At 45.8% G+C, this 15,015-nt stretch overlaps 1 protein-coding gene across 1 annotated transcript in view; it reads right to left on the minus strand.

Moving 5' to 3' along the window:
* LOC106597385 (lysine-specific demethylase RSBN1L-like) overlaps window positions 1-15,015 on the minus strand; it is a 90,393-nt gene that overhangs the window by 18,327 nt on the left and 57,051 nt on the right. Inside the window, 2 exon segments of the mRNA XM_045722468.1 lie at window positions 2,220-2,362; window positions 2,708-2,845. Of these exon segments, the coding sequence (XP_045578424.1) occupies window positions 2,220-2,362; window positions 2,708-2,845 (281 nt within the window).

The raw sequence follows: 15,015 nt of genomic DNA on the forward strand, positions 1-15,015 counted from the left end.
GTAATCGTCTGTTTGACCAAAGATGTTATAACAAAATGAGGTGAGTAAGAGTTCACTCATTTTTTGAGGACTTCTGGAAATGAATGGTGGTATGTGAACAACGGTAGATGACACACCCCTTCAACATGCATACTATAAACAGACCAAACTCATCTTGTCTTCTCTCATTATCTTCGCTTTCTGTGAGGAAAAAAAGCATGGTGGCGCGCTGAAACTAATTGACGGATTCCTTTCGATTTCTAGAAAGTGTTTTACCTAATTATTTCGATCAATGGTGAGCTCACTCGTGATGTGATTAATTATACATAGTAATTGCTATTAGCTAATTTATATAGTAGTTTACGTCAGCCGAGAGTTAGAAAATGAGCGTTCTAAACGAGCGTTCTAAACGAGCGTTCTAATCACAAGGGGTGTGATCGTACGCTTCAGGGACCACTGTAGAACGTGTGAAAGGGTTAACATGACGATGATCTCATCTAGGCTCCACTCTCCCTCCCCTCTTTTCGTCTCCCTCCCCTCTTTTCGTCTCCCTCCCCTCTTTTCGTCTCCCTCCCCTCTTTTCGTCTCCCTCCCCTCTTTTCGTCTCCCTCCCCTCTTTTCGTCTCCCTCCCCTCTTTTCGTCTCCCTCCCCTCTTTTCGTCTCCCTCCCCTCTTTCTAAGCAGAATCCATTTGCTCACGGCAGTAGCCTACAATGACATCATGATGATAAACTAAGCAGAGATGAGCTAATGGCCTCATCCTGAGAAGCTGAGCGGTTCAGAGATGAGCTAAGGGCCTCATCCCGAGAAGCTGAGCGGTTCAGAGATGAGCTAATGGCCTCATCCTGAGAAGCTGAGAGGTTCAGAGATGAGCTAAGGGCCTCATCCCGAGAAGCTGAGAGGTTCAGAGATGAGCTAAGGGCCTCATCCTGAGAAGCTGAGCGGTTCAGAGATGAGCTAATGGCCTCATCCCGAGAAGCTGAGTGGTTCAGAGATGAGCTAATGGTCTCATCCTGAGAAGCTGAGCGGTTCAGAGATGAGCTAATGGCCTCATCCTGAGAAGCTGAGAGGAGCAGAAAATAGCAAGACTTCTTTCCTCTGCGTCCCAAATGACACCCAATTCTCTATAGTGCCCTACAGGGCCCTGGCCTGGTTAAAAGTAGTGCACTATGTAGGGAATAGGGTATAATTTGGGAGGCAGACCTCATGTTTATGGAAAGCAACAATACAGTCAGGACATTAAGAAGGAAAGAGAGAGGAGGATGAAAAGAAATAGCCAATCGCTGGACAGAGGGAAGTACATTCTGCACATGTGTAGTGTGGAAAAGTGACAGACACTTAAGCCGAAGCCAATATCAACATCAACCATCTCTTTCTAAAATTATCAGACGAAATTGTTGAAACCCCTATTACTAGCCTGTTCAACCTCTCTTTCATATCGTCTGAGATTCCCAAAGATTGGAAAGCTGCAACGGTCATCCCCCTCTTCAAAGGGGGGAGACACTCTAGACCCAAACTGCTACAGACCTATATCTATCCTACCCTGCCTTTCTAAGGTCTTCGAAAGCCAAGTTAACAAACAGATCACCGACCATTTCGAATCCCACCGTACCTTCTCCGCTTATGCAATCTGGTTTCAGAGTTGGTTTCCATCCAACTACCTCATCTCCATACTGTTTCGTTTATCTTGCTCCTTTGCACCCCAGTATTTCTACTTGCACATTCATCTCCTGCACATCTATCACTACAGTGTTAATGCTAAATTGTAATTAATTCACCACAATGGTCTATTTATTGCCTTACATCCCTTATCTTACCTAATTTGCACACACTGGATATAGTCTTTTTCTCTATTGTGTTATTGACTGTACGTTTGTTTATTCCATGTGTAACTATATGTTGTTTGTGTCGCACTGCTTTGCTTTATCTTGGCCAGGTCGCAGTTGTAAATGAGAACTTGGTTCTCAACTGGCCTACCTGGTTAAATAAAGGTCAAACGGCTATTTTAAAAATGTAGGGATTAGTTAGGGTTACAATTATGGTTAGGATTAGTGGTTAGGGAAAATAGGATGTTGAATGGAAATACATTTTAGGTCCCCACGAGGATAATAGGACATAACGGGTGTGTACCCACTTAAGACCCTGAGTAGTTCCTTTTGAAGTAGGATCCTGTAAAAACACACATCTGCATCTCTGTGTGAAAGTAGGACCTACTACCTGTGAACACCGGAAGCCCTCACCTTCTCCTTATGTAGGGAGACTTTGGTATGTCAGCAACAGGGATCATCTGTTCCCCAGGTCGTACCCACATGATGGGCCCGTCATCACTCTCTGTTGGACTCTTCAGCTTCAGACTGGAGAACGTACCCCACGGTAACGTCCGCTGGAGGGAGAAGTGTACGCCAGAGTTACAATAAGGGAGGAATAGAATGATAGATAGAGGTGTGTGAGAAAACAAACAGGAAAAAGGAAACCCAATTTTTCAGACATCCATCAAAACCAATGCTTTTTTGTTGTTGTTGAAAAACCATAATTACTCTTCTCAACCACTAGAGGGCAACTTCCTTTGTTTATAGATTAAATTAGTTGAATTCTCCCTAAACAATGTGGCCTGAACTAAAGTTGTTTGTAACCCAGTGAAAATGACTAAATCCAACTTATTACCTATAGATTGATTTTATCTATAAATGATGGATCTATATCATTATTCTGTGTCAGGGCTACTCACCTCTAGGAAGGGCGACTCCTCCAGCATAGAGATGAACTCTGGGAAGTAATCCCCCACCTCCTCGTCCACTGCCCCCACCAGACTGATCTGACGCATGGCACCTGCCCGGTACGTCCCGTGGCTGTACGTTCTCTTTACCTAGAACACATAGTAGAGCACAGTAGAACGGTCAGTAAAACAGTCAGAAGACCAGTCCACTGGAGCGTTGAGGTCCAGACAAAAACATTCAAGTCAGTTGAACTGAATATGAACAGTACTCGTTCCCCTGAGGACTGATGTCCAACCACTACCCCTGACCAGAGAGATGCAGTGTGTGTTGGTGTGAAGGCTGGGCCATGTACAGAGCACTACTTCATGAGGACATCTGATGTTACAGCAGAATCAGTAGTGTGAATGCTGATCCTGTACAGTAATGATACTGGGAGATCAGACACTGCTCTGGTACTGGGGGGGGGGGGGAGATTACAGACTTGCCCCCCCACACCCCACTGGAGCCACATAATACTGCAGCTCTCATCCTCTTCAACAGCCTCTCCTTCCCCTCATTCTGATTCTACACCATTACGAGTAGACCCAGTGAGGGGCTGACTGTCAGGACAGAGAGAGACAGTCACAATAGACCCAGTGAGGGGCTGACTGTCAGGACAGAGAGAGACAGTCACAATAGACCCAGTGAGGGGCTAACTGTCAGGACAGAGAGAGACAGTCACAATAGACCCAGTGAGGGGCTGACTGTCAGGACAGAGAGAGACAGTCACAATAGACCCAGCGAGGGGCTGACTGTCAGGACAGAGAGAGACAGTCACAATAGACCCAGCGAGGGGCTAACTGTCAGGACAGAGAGAGACAGTCACAATAGACCCAGTGAGGGGCTAACTGTCAGGACAGAGAGAGACAGTCACAATAGACCCAGTGAGGGGCTAACTGTCAGGACAGAGAGAGACAGTCACAATAGACCCAGTGAGGGGCTGACTGTCAGGACAGAGAGAGACAGTCACAATAGACCCAGTGAGGGGCTAACTGTCAGGACAGAGAGAGACAGTCACAATAGACCCAGTGAGGGGCTAACTGTCAGGACAGAGAGAGACAGTCACAATAGACCCAGTGAGGGGCTAACTGTCAGGACAGAGAGAGACAGTCACAATAGACCCAGTGAGGGGCTAACTGTCAGGACAGAGAGAGACAGTCACAATAGACCCAGTGAGGAGCTGACTGTCAGGACAGAGGGCGACAGTCAGGAGAATGAGATTCCACAACAGCACGACCTGCTAATGCAATAAAGTCAGAGTAGATCCTATTCAGATAAAATCAAATCAAATGTTATTGGTCACATACACATGGTTAGCAGATGTTATTGCGAGTGTAGCGAAATGCTTATGCTTCTAGATCCGACAGCTCTAGCTATTCCTGTTCTGAGAGACAGAGACAGAGCTAGTAGTGCTAGCGAACCTGTTTTATACAGTACAGCTGTATCTATTCCTGTTCTGAGAGACAGAGACAGAGCTGGTAGTGCTAGCTAACCTGTTTTATACAGTACAGCTGTATCTATTCCTGTTCTGAGAGACTGAGACAGAGCTGGTAGTGCTAGCTAACCTGTTTTATACAGTACAGCTGTATCTATTCCTGTTCTGAGAGACAGAGACCGAGCTGGTAGTGCTAGCTAACCTGTTTTATACAGTACAGCTGTATCTATTCCTGTTCTGAGAGACAGAGACAGAGCTGGTAGTGCTAGCTAACCTGTTTTATACAGTACAGCTGTAGCTATTCCTGTTCTGAGAGACAGAGACAGAGCTGGTAGTGCTAGCTAACCTGTTTTATACAGTACAGCTGTATCTATTCCTGTTCTGAGAGACAGAGACAGAGCTGGTAGTGCTAGCTAACCTGTTTTATACAGTACAGCTGTATCTATTCCTGTTCTGAGAGACAGAGACAGAGCTGGTAGTGCTAGCTAACCTGTTTTATACAGTACAGCTGTATCTATTCCTGTTCTGAGAGACAGAGCTGGTAGTGCTAGCTAACCTGTTTTATACAGTACAGCTGTAGCTATTCCTGTTCTGAGAGACAGAGACAGAGCTGGTAGTGCTAGCTAACCTGTTTTATACAGTACAGCTGTAGCTATTCCTGTTCTGAGAGACAGAGACAGAGCTGGTAGTGCTAGCTAACCTGTTTTATACAGTACAGCTGTAGCTATTCCTGTTCTGAGAGACAGAGACAGAGCTGGTAGTGCTAGCTAACCTGTTTTATACAGTACAGCTGTATCTATTCCTGTTCTGAGAGACAGAGCTGGTAGTGCTAGCTAACCTGTTTTATACAGTACAGCTGTAGCTATTCCTGTTCTGAGAGACAGAGACAGAGCTGGTAGTGCTAGCTAACCTGTTTTATACAGTACAGCTGTAGCTATTCCTGTTCTGAGAGACAGAGACAGAGCTGGTAGTGCTAGCTAACCTGTTTTATACAGTACAGCTGTAGCTATTCCTGTTCTGAGAGACAGAGACAGAGCTGGTAGTGCTAGCTAACCTGTTTTATACAGTACAGCTGTATCTATTCCTGTTCTGAGAGACAGAGACAGAGCTGGTAGTGCTAGCTAACCTGTTTTATACAGTACAGCTGTATCTATTCCTGTTCTGAGAGACAGAGCTGGTAGTGCTAGCTAACCTGTTTTATACAGTACAGCTGTAGCTATTCCTGTTCTGAGACAGAGCTGGTAGTGCTAGCTAACCTGTTTTATACAGTACAGCTGTAGCTATTCCTGTTCAGAGAGACAGAGACAGAGACAGAGCTGGTAGTGCTAGCTAACCTGTTTTATACAGTACAGCTGTAGCTATTCCTGTTCTGAGAGAGAGACAGAGCTGGTAGTGCTAGCTAACCTGTTTTATACAGTACAGCTGTAGCTATTCCTGTTCTGAGAGACAGAGACAGAGCTGGTAGTGCTAGCTAACCTGTTTTATACAGTACAGCTGTAGCTATTCCTGTTCTGAGAGACAGAGACAGAGCTAGTAGTGCTAGCTAACCTGTTTTATACAGTACAGCTGTATCTATTCCTGTTCTGAGAGACAGAGCTGGTAGTGCTAGCTAACCTGTTTTATACAGTACAGCTGTAGCTATTCCTGTTCTGAGAGACAGAGACAGAGCTGGTAGTGCTAGCTAACCTGTTTTATACAGTTCAGCTGTAGCTATTCCTGTTCTGAGAGACAGAGACAGAGCTAGTAGTGCTAGCTAACCTGTTTTATACAGTACAGCTGTCACCCAGTAGTAAAAGGCCCTGTTGAATAGCTAGAAGTACATCCCGGTCTCCTTCACTGTCTCACTTTGTTCCCACAGATCTGAGTACATCTGCTGAAAGATGTAGGTAAACCTCCTTTTTGGTTATCCGAAAGGAAAGAAAATAGGTTTTATAGCAGCTTCAGAGCCACAGAGAACCACAAACTCCCCTCCTGTCAGTCTCTGGACCGTAGGCCCAAGGGTCGCAGTCCTCCCTCTCTAACACGGTAATAAGACTTCACATAAGGAGCAGATCACTGCAAAGTCTCAATGTCCCAGACATCCTCCTGATTCACTTACAACCCTGTCTAATACAGCTATTACAGCCCAGCCATTCTTATCACCACAGAATATCCTCAGGCTAAAAAGAGAGTTCATCATAAGGCCAGTTTCTCCTGGAGCAGTCCATCTGTCTGAACGTTAGATAGTGTCAGAGGAACATCTGATTCAGGTAGTTAATAGATGATCTGTTTCTAAACATGACCCTCTACTAGAGGTCTCTGGGTCTTCACATGGTCAGCAGCAGTGTTGTGTAAAGGGACATATTACAACAGTCAATCATATTACCAAACTAGGGCTGACCCCAATTAGTGGACTGGTCAATTGTTTGGTCGTTAGGCTGTTGGCCGACCAAGATTGTTTTATATATACTGCTCAAAAAAATAAAGGGAACACTTAACCAACACATCCTAGATCTGAATGAAAGAAATAATCTTATTAAATACTGTTTTCTTTACATAGTTGAATGTGCTGACAACAAAATCACACAAAAATAATCAATGGAAATCCAATTTATCAACCCATGGACGTCTGGATTTGGAGTCACACTCAAAATTAAAGTGGAAAACCACACTACAGGCTGATCCAACTTTGATGTAATGTCCTTAAAACAAGTCAAAATGAGGCTCAGTAGTGTGTGTGGCCTCCACGTGCCTGTATGACCTCCCTACAACGCCTGGGCATGCTCCTGATGAGGTGGCGGATGGTCTCCTGAGGGATCTCCTCCCAGACCTGGACTAAAGCATCCGCCAACTCCTGGACAGTCTGTGGTGCAACGTGGCGTTGGTGGATGGAGCGAGACATGATGTCCCAGATGTGCTCAATGGGATTCAGGTCTGGGGAACGGGCGGGCCAGTCCATAGCATTAATGCCTTCCTCTTGCAGGAACTGCTGACACACTCCAGCCACATGAGGTCTAGCATTGTCTTGCATTAGGAGGAACCCAGGGCCAACCGCACCAGCATATGGTCTCACAAGGGGTCTGAGGATCTCATCTCGGTACCTAATGGCAGTCAGGCTACCTCTGGTGAGCACATGGAGGGCTGTGCGGCCCCCCAAAGAAATGCCACCCCACACCATGCCAATGCCACCCACCGCCAAACCGGTCATGCTGGAGGATGTTGCAGGCAGCAGAACGTTCTCCACGGCGTCTCCAGACTCTGTCACTTGCTCAGTGTGAACCTGCTTTCATCTGTGAAGAGCGCAGGGCGCCAGTGGCGAATTTGCCAATCTTGGTGTTCTCTGGCAAATGCCAAACGTCCTGCACGGTGTTGGGCTGTAAGCACAACCCCCACCCGTGGACGTCGGGCCCTCATACCACCCTCATGGAGTCTGTTTCTGACCGTTTGAGCAGACACATACACATTTGTGGCCTGCAGGAGGTCATTTTGCAGGGCTCTGGCAGTGCTCCTCCTGCTCCTCCTTGCACAAAGGCGGAGGTAGCGGTCCTGCTGCTGGGTTGTTGCCCTCCTACGGCCTCCTCCACGTCTCCTGATGTACTGGCCTGTCTCCTGGTAGCGCCTCCATGCTCTGGACACTACGCTGACAGACACAGCAAACCTTCTTGCCACAGCTCGCATTGATGTGCCATCCTGGATGAGCTGCACTACCTGAGCCACTTGTGTGGGTTGTAGACTCCGTCTCATGCTACCACTAGAGTGAAAGCACCGCCAGCATCCAAAAGTGGCCAAAACATCAGCCAGGAAGCATAGGAACTGAGAAGTGGTCTGTGGTCACCACCTGCAGAACCACTCCTTTATTGGGGGTGTCTTGCTAATTGCCTATAATTTCCACCTGTTGTCTATTCCATTTGCACAACAGCATGTGAAATTTATTGTCAATCAGTGTTGCTTCCTAAGTGGACAGTTTGATTTCACAGAAGTGTGATTGACTTGGAGTTACATTGTGTTGTTTAAGAGTTCCCTTTATTTTTTTGAGCAGTGTATAAAACACATATATGCGCCCATTTCAGTGAACTAATCCATTGCAGGAGGCCTAGACTAAAAGCCAATTTATGCTTGATCCGAAAATGTGGTTGGAGGCTCCATATGCAGGGTGTGACGCAATTGTGGAGCCTCCAGAGGCACGCAGAGGCTAAATCAAGCACTGTACCACATCGCCATGCCCCTCCCAAACGTAACAATGCGGAGGGCTCTGTAGAGATCCACATTGACAGTAGTTGGGGCGGTACATCCTGTATAAACACAAACTCACTTCCTTGACAACAGCTCTGCACTGCTCCGTGATGCGCAAGAAGTATGACTGGTCTGACTGGTGCTGAGGCCATATCACCGTAAATGCTGCATGGCCAATAGAGACGTCTGATGCACCTCTCGCCTAACAATTTGTGCACATTCATTGTTTCATAACTTCATTGTGTGAATTGTTAGCGTTTGATTGTTAGTGTAAATCACTTCTCCATAACATATAGTGCATCACCAGCAGTACATTTACTCTTCATTCATATAATTTCTATCTACTGCCTCCTGAGTGGTGCAGTGGTAAAGTCACTACAGATCCGGGTTCAATCCCGGGCTGCGTCGCAGCCAGACAAGACCGGGATACTCATGAGGCAACGCACAATTGGCCCAGTGTCGTCCGGTTTAGGGGAGGGTTTGGCCGGCCGGGATGTCCTCGTCTCATCTGGCTCTAGCGATTCCTTGTGGCAGGCCGGGCACACACACGCTGACACGGTCGCTAGTTTTACGGTGTTTCCTCTGACACATTGGTGAGGCCGGCTTCTGGGTTAAGCGAGCTGCGTGTCAAAAAGCAGTGCGTCTTGGCAGGGTCGTGTTTCGGAGGACGCATGGCTCTCAACCTTCACCTCTCCCGAGTCCATACGTCAGTTACAGCGTTGAGACAAGACTAACTACCAATTGGATATCAAATTTGGCAAGAAAAAGGGGTCAGAATAAATAATACATTCTAATCTACAATTTTTGCTGCTTTGGTTATGGTAATTATTTTAATCAATTCAATATTACTATTCCAGTCTTCCCGTTCTCATTGTCAGAGTGGACACATTGTTTTGCGGAGTGCACAACCTATTCTACACTTGTGAGAAACAAGTTGAGGCTAATTTCATTCCATTTACAAGTTGTCAATTTAGTCATTGTCTTTTGTTTAGAGCGTCAATGTTGAGTAAGAACACACAGAAATACAAGTAGGCCTATAGGCTACCGGAAAAATACTACAAGCCCTCTCCCTTTCAATAACCACTCAGCGTGAAAGTGAAAAATGTAATGCTCTGATCCAGTGGAAATATCATAAAATAGGCCTACCTGATTACTTGTTATCAGTGCTGGACTTGGACTGAAATAGGTTCCGGTACTCATTTAAGGTAGTGGTACTGTTTATATTTAGGTGCTTGAGCTCCACAATAGCTGCGAGTTAATATTCTATAAGAGTAATAACCGCAGTAGAAGATGTGAGGTGCCGGTACTCAGCTCTGGTAAGCTCCTGCCCAAGTCACGCACTGCTTCTTATGTGCAAATAGCCTACAGCTGTGTCTGTCCTGAGCTCACTGCTGGGGAAACTGAGGGCCCAGAATATTTTATACAACAAGTTCACTAGTGCTCAACCCAACTTAATAGTTTATACAATGTTTCAAGTTCATTGCAGACAGGCCATGTGTAGGCAATGTGATTTATAGGAGATTTTCTACCTGCAGACTGCAATGTTTTTATTTGTTGGCTTCATGTAGGCTATTTTTTACATAGTTGCCAATATAATTTACCTTTTAGGTTTGTATCATTTTCATTTAGATAGGTTGATTAACCACATGACAATTATTGAGATATTAAGACGTTATTATAAATTAAATGAAACTTTACGAAAATGTGCATCTGAACCAGAACGGACACGCAGATCGGTAGAAATGATAAGATAGATTTGCATTCAACATGAGGAAGGGTGCCAACTCCTCACGTATCCAATTACTGGTAACGTCAGGAGAGTAATGGCAGAATCTGAGAAAGCCAGCAGGAGAGGGAGGAGTTAGGTCAAATTAAGTGCTTTTTTCTTTCTGGTTATCTAGATCTCTGGCGCCCTCTTGAGGCATCAAACCGTAAGCTTAAAGCGTCAGACAAGCTCAATGATTTATTTAAAAAAAACACATAGGGTGTGTCTATATATGGAAAAATACACGTTTAACAATTTCAACCAATCGATTGGTCGAAAGAACAGACTACTTTCGGTCGACAAATCTTTATTTTTAGTAGGGGACAGCCATATACCAAACACATCATGCGTGCTGCACTTGAGCTTCAGGTTGTGATGCATGGAGCTGGAAGTGGGCTATTCCTGTCTGACAGGAGTCTGTTGAGCAGATGTGAGACATGTTCCCTCCATCCTGTCAGCTGTTGGTTGCCCCGCCAAAATAAACATTAAACCTTTATGACGGTTATTTTATTTTCTTCATCCATAATCGTCAGTTATATGGTAATTGTACCAACCCCCCCATCCCTCCTTTCCTTACTGCAGGCTGTTAAGATCAGTTATCCTAAATTGAAGCCAGCGGTGGAGGTCCTCAGAGGGCTGCAGCGTTTTAATCATGTTTGGAGACTTCACAGAGGACGTCTTCGAGAGGGTGTGTGTGTGTGTAGTGGTGTCTGGTGCTGTTTTTCCTGCCCTGAGGGAGCAAGCCACCAGTGTGAGTACAGCACTGAAGTAGCCTTTTTTCTACTTTCTGCTGTGTGTGTGTGTGTGTGTGTGTGTGTGTGTGTGTGTGTGTGTGTGTGTGTGTGTGTGAACAGGATCCTAGTCCACTTTGTTCCATTTATGGCAACAAGTCACAATGGAGGGGCCAGCGAAGGGTGAGTCAAGGGGGAAGGTGAGGGAGTTCACTGTAGTGGCCAGGAAGTAAGAGGACAACAGGGAGAGAGGATGAGGAGAGGTAGGGTGTCCTTGGGTGTCAGCCGAGTGAATCTGTCAGAGAGACAGACAGCGAGAGACAGCGAGAGAGAGAGAGACCAGCGTAGAGCCCAACTCTGTATAACAACAGACTGTCTGGGGAATTGACCTCTCACAGGCCCCACATGCTCCCTGTCTACAATACACACCATCATCTATCACTGGGGAGAACACAAGTTCAGACACAAGGTCACTGGGCCAGGACTAGTAGACTGGTATTCCCTCAGACTGAAAGGAAGTCAACCTGGGAAAAAATACATCTTTAATATTCAATGAATATTGTTACATAATTTCAATCAATTGTGTAGTTGAAAATAGTGGATTGAAGTGTACGGGACAGAAGTATCTGAGCAGGGCTTGAATACTGTACAGGATTAATCATACTTAAATAAGGCGAACAAATGAATGGCATAGTTCAAACTGTGTGTACATTGAGCATGGGTGCTTCCCTTGTTGTTTCCAGGCTAAACGTGTTTCCATGATCACAACACTTAATATAGACCAGATATTATCTTCATTATCCATGAGGACACACACCTCTGAGGTATAGCCATCCCTCCTGTCTGTTCTCTCCTCCTGGGCGGCTTGCTCTGGGCACACTCTGTTTTACGCTAATGGACTCACTCACAGGTGAGAGAGATGCAAGCAGAGACAGAGACAGAGAGACACAGATTGCATCTGGATGCCCACTGCGCCCCTGCGGGTGGCTGTGTGTGTTAGTTAAAAAGGGAATGGATGGCCGATAAAGGCTCTTTCCTCTGGGATTTCTGGCCTGCCGCAGACTGCAGACAGACAAGGAAACCCACCAAGACGTTGTGCTCCTTCTGCAGCGTGGAGCCGCCAACACCGTGAGAAGCCAGCCAAGTACAGTCTAATACATGAATACATGGATACATCAAAAACAACCTACTTCCTCTCTCCCTCACCGAGAGAGAGCAGAGCTGAGCAGCCAAACCAGCCAGCCACATTCCCATAACATCTGATACACTCATACCAGGAATATGTCAATACTGCTGACACATCTCAACACACTACTGTACCCCTCTCCCCATGTGAGGCCCCCAGGCATCTAAACACACTACTGTACCTCTCTCCCCCTGTGAGGCCCCCAGGCATCTAAACACACTACTTTATCTCTCTCCCCATGTGAGGCCCCCAAGCAGCCAGTCATCTAAACACACTACTGTACCTCTCTCCCCATGTGAGGCCCCCAGGCATCTAAACACACTACTGTACCTCTCTCCCCATGTGAGGCCCCCAGGCATCTAAACACACTACTGTACCCCTCTCCCCATGTGAGGCCCCCCAGGCATCTAAACACACTACTGTACCTCTCTCCCCCTGTGAGGCCCCCAGGCATCTAAACACACTACTGTACCCCTCTCCCCATGTGAGGCCCCCAGGCATCTAAACACACTACTGTACCTCTCTCCCCATGTGAGGCCCCCAGGCAGCCAGTCCTCTAAACACACTACTGTACCTCTCTCCCCATGTGAGGCCCCCAGGCAGCCAGTCCTCTAAACACACTACTGTACCGCTCTCCCCCTGTGAGGCCCCCGGGGCAACCAGTCAAGTCTCAACCATAACATCTGATATCGTCTACTCCAAACTCAGATACATCTAAAACACACTACTCCTTCTGCATCTCTCCCTCTACCATTTCTTTTCCTCTCCACCCTGAGGCCCCAGAGCAGAACAGAGTTAACCGTCTGATATTGTACAGCTACAGGAAGTAGGGCCATGTTGAATAGTGAAAATATAGATACATCCAAACCAACAGCTCCCTTAACCTGTTGGGGCTTGGGGGCAGTATTTTCACGGCCGGATAAAAAAAACGTACCCGATTTAAACTGGTTACTACTCTTGCCCAGAAACTAGAATATGCATATCATGAGTAGATTTGGATAGAAAACACTAACGTTTCTAAAACTGTTTGAATGGTGTCTGTGAGTATAACAGAACTCATATGGCAGGCCAAAACCTGAGAAGATTCCATGCAGGAAGTGCCCTGTCTGACAATTTGTTGTCCTTCTGTTGCATCTCTCTCAAAATTACAGCATCTGTGCTGTTACGTGACACTTTCTAAGGCTTCCGTTGGCTCTCTAAAGCCCTCAGAAAGCGGAATGACGCGTCTCCTGTCTCTGGGCAAAGTACAGTGAGACTGGAGATGCGCGTTCATGAGACTTCTCCATTTTTTTCTTTCAGCCTTTGAATGAATACAACGTTGTCCGGTTGGAATATTATCACTATTTTACGAGAAAAATAGCATAAAAATTGATTTTAAACAGCGTTTGACATGCTTCTAAGTACGGTAATGGAATATTTTGAAATTTTTTGTCACGAAATGCGCTCGCGCGTTACCCTTTGGATAGTGACCTGAACGCACACACAAAACGGAGGTATTTGGATATAACTATGGATTATTTGGAACAAAAACTACATTTGTTGTTGAAGTAGAAGTCCTGGGAGTACATTCTGACGAAGAACAGCAAAGGTAATCCAATTTTTCTAATAGTAATTCTGAGTTTAGGTAGCCCCAAACTTGGTGGGTGTCAAATTAGCTAGCCTGTGATGGCCGAGCTATGTACTCAGAATATTGCAAAATGTGCTTTCGCCGAAAAGCTATTTTAAAATGTGACATAGTGTTTGCATAAAGGAGTTCTGTATCTATAATTCTTAAACTAATTGTTATGTATTTTGTGAACGTTTATGATGAGTAATTTAGTAAATTCACCGGAAGTTTTCGGTGGGTATGCTAGTTCTGAACATCACATGCTAAAGTAAAAAGCTGGTTTTTGATATAAATATGAACTTGATTGAACAAAACATGCATGTATTGTATAACATAATGTCCTAGGAGTGTCATCTGATGAAGATCAAAGGTTAGTGCTGCATTTAGCTGTGGTTTTGGTTTTTGTGACATATATGCATGCTTTGAAAATGGCTGTGTGATTATTTTTGGCAGGGTACTCTCCTGTCATAATCTAATGTTTTGCTTTCGCTGTAAAGCCTTTTTGAAATCGGACAACGTGGTTGGATTAACGAGAGTCTTATCTTTCAAATGGTGTAAAATAGTCATATGTTTGAGAAATTGAAGTTATAGCATTTTTGAGGTATTTGTATTTCGCGCCACGCGATTCCACTGGCTGTTGACTAGGGTTGGACGCTAACGTCCAACTGGCCCAGAGAGGTTAACTCTCCCAATACCCTGATACCCCCAGAGCAGAGCAGCCAGCCTAGTCAGACTGAACTGAGACCCCTAGAGCAGAGCAGCCAGCCTAGTCAGACTGAACTGAGACCCCTAGAGCAGAGCAGCCAGCCTAGTCTGACTGAACTGAGACCTCTAAAGCAGCCAGCAGCCGAGTCTGAACTGAGACCCCCAGAGCAGAGCAGCCAAACAAACTACTCCTCCCCTCTTCCTTCACTACTGTTTCCCCTCGTTCCTCCACCACTCCCTCTCCCCCCCTCTCTCTACATGACTCACAGCCCCAGCAGCCCAAAGCCAGCCAGGGTATTAGGCCTAGTAGCCAACGCCCAGATCCCTCGTCAGCATGCGTGGACACAGCACAAATCCACAACAAACCCTTTATCCTCTTAGACCTGTGTCTCTGTCTCACCAACTCTCCCTCCTATCATTCACTCTTCCTCTGCCCCTCTCTCTCGCTCTGATTAGCAGATAGCTCCATAACTCCAGATGGCCAGGTCAGGATATGATATGCCTCTCTTAGTAAGAGACATCTATTACGAGGTACGTCACTGCACTGCATGGTCAGCCATTACAGAGGGTTTCATCAGCCCTGTTGCTAGTTATTACATAATATTTAGCCTAGCCTAGACCTGTTGCTAGTTATTACATA

Source organism: Salmo salar, chromosome ssa07 (assembly GCF_905237065.1).
Source record: "Salmo salar chromosome ssa07, Ssal_v3.1, whole genome shotgun sequence".
Classification (NCBI taxonomy): domain Eukaryota; kingdom Metazoa; phylum Chordata; class Actinopteri; order Salmoniformes; family Salmonidae; genus Salmo; species Salmo salar.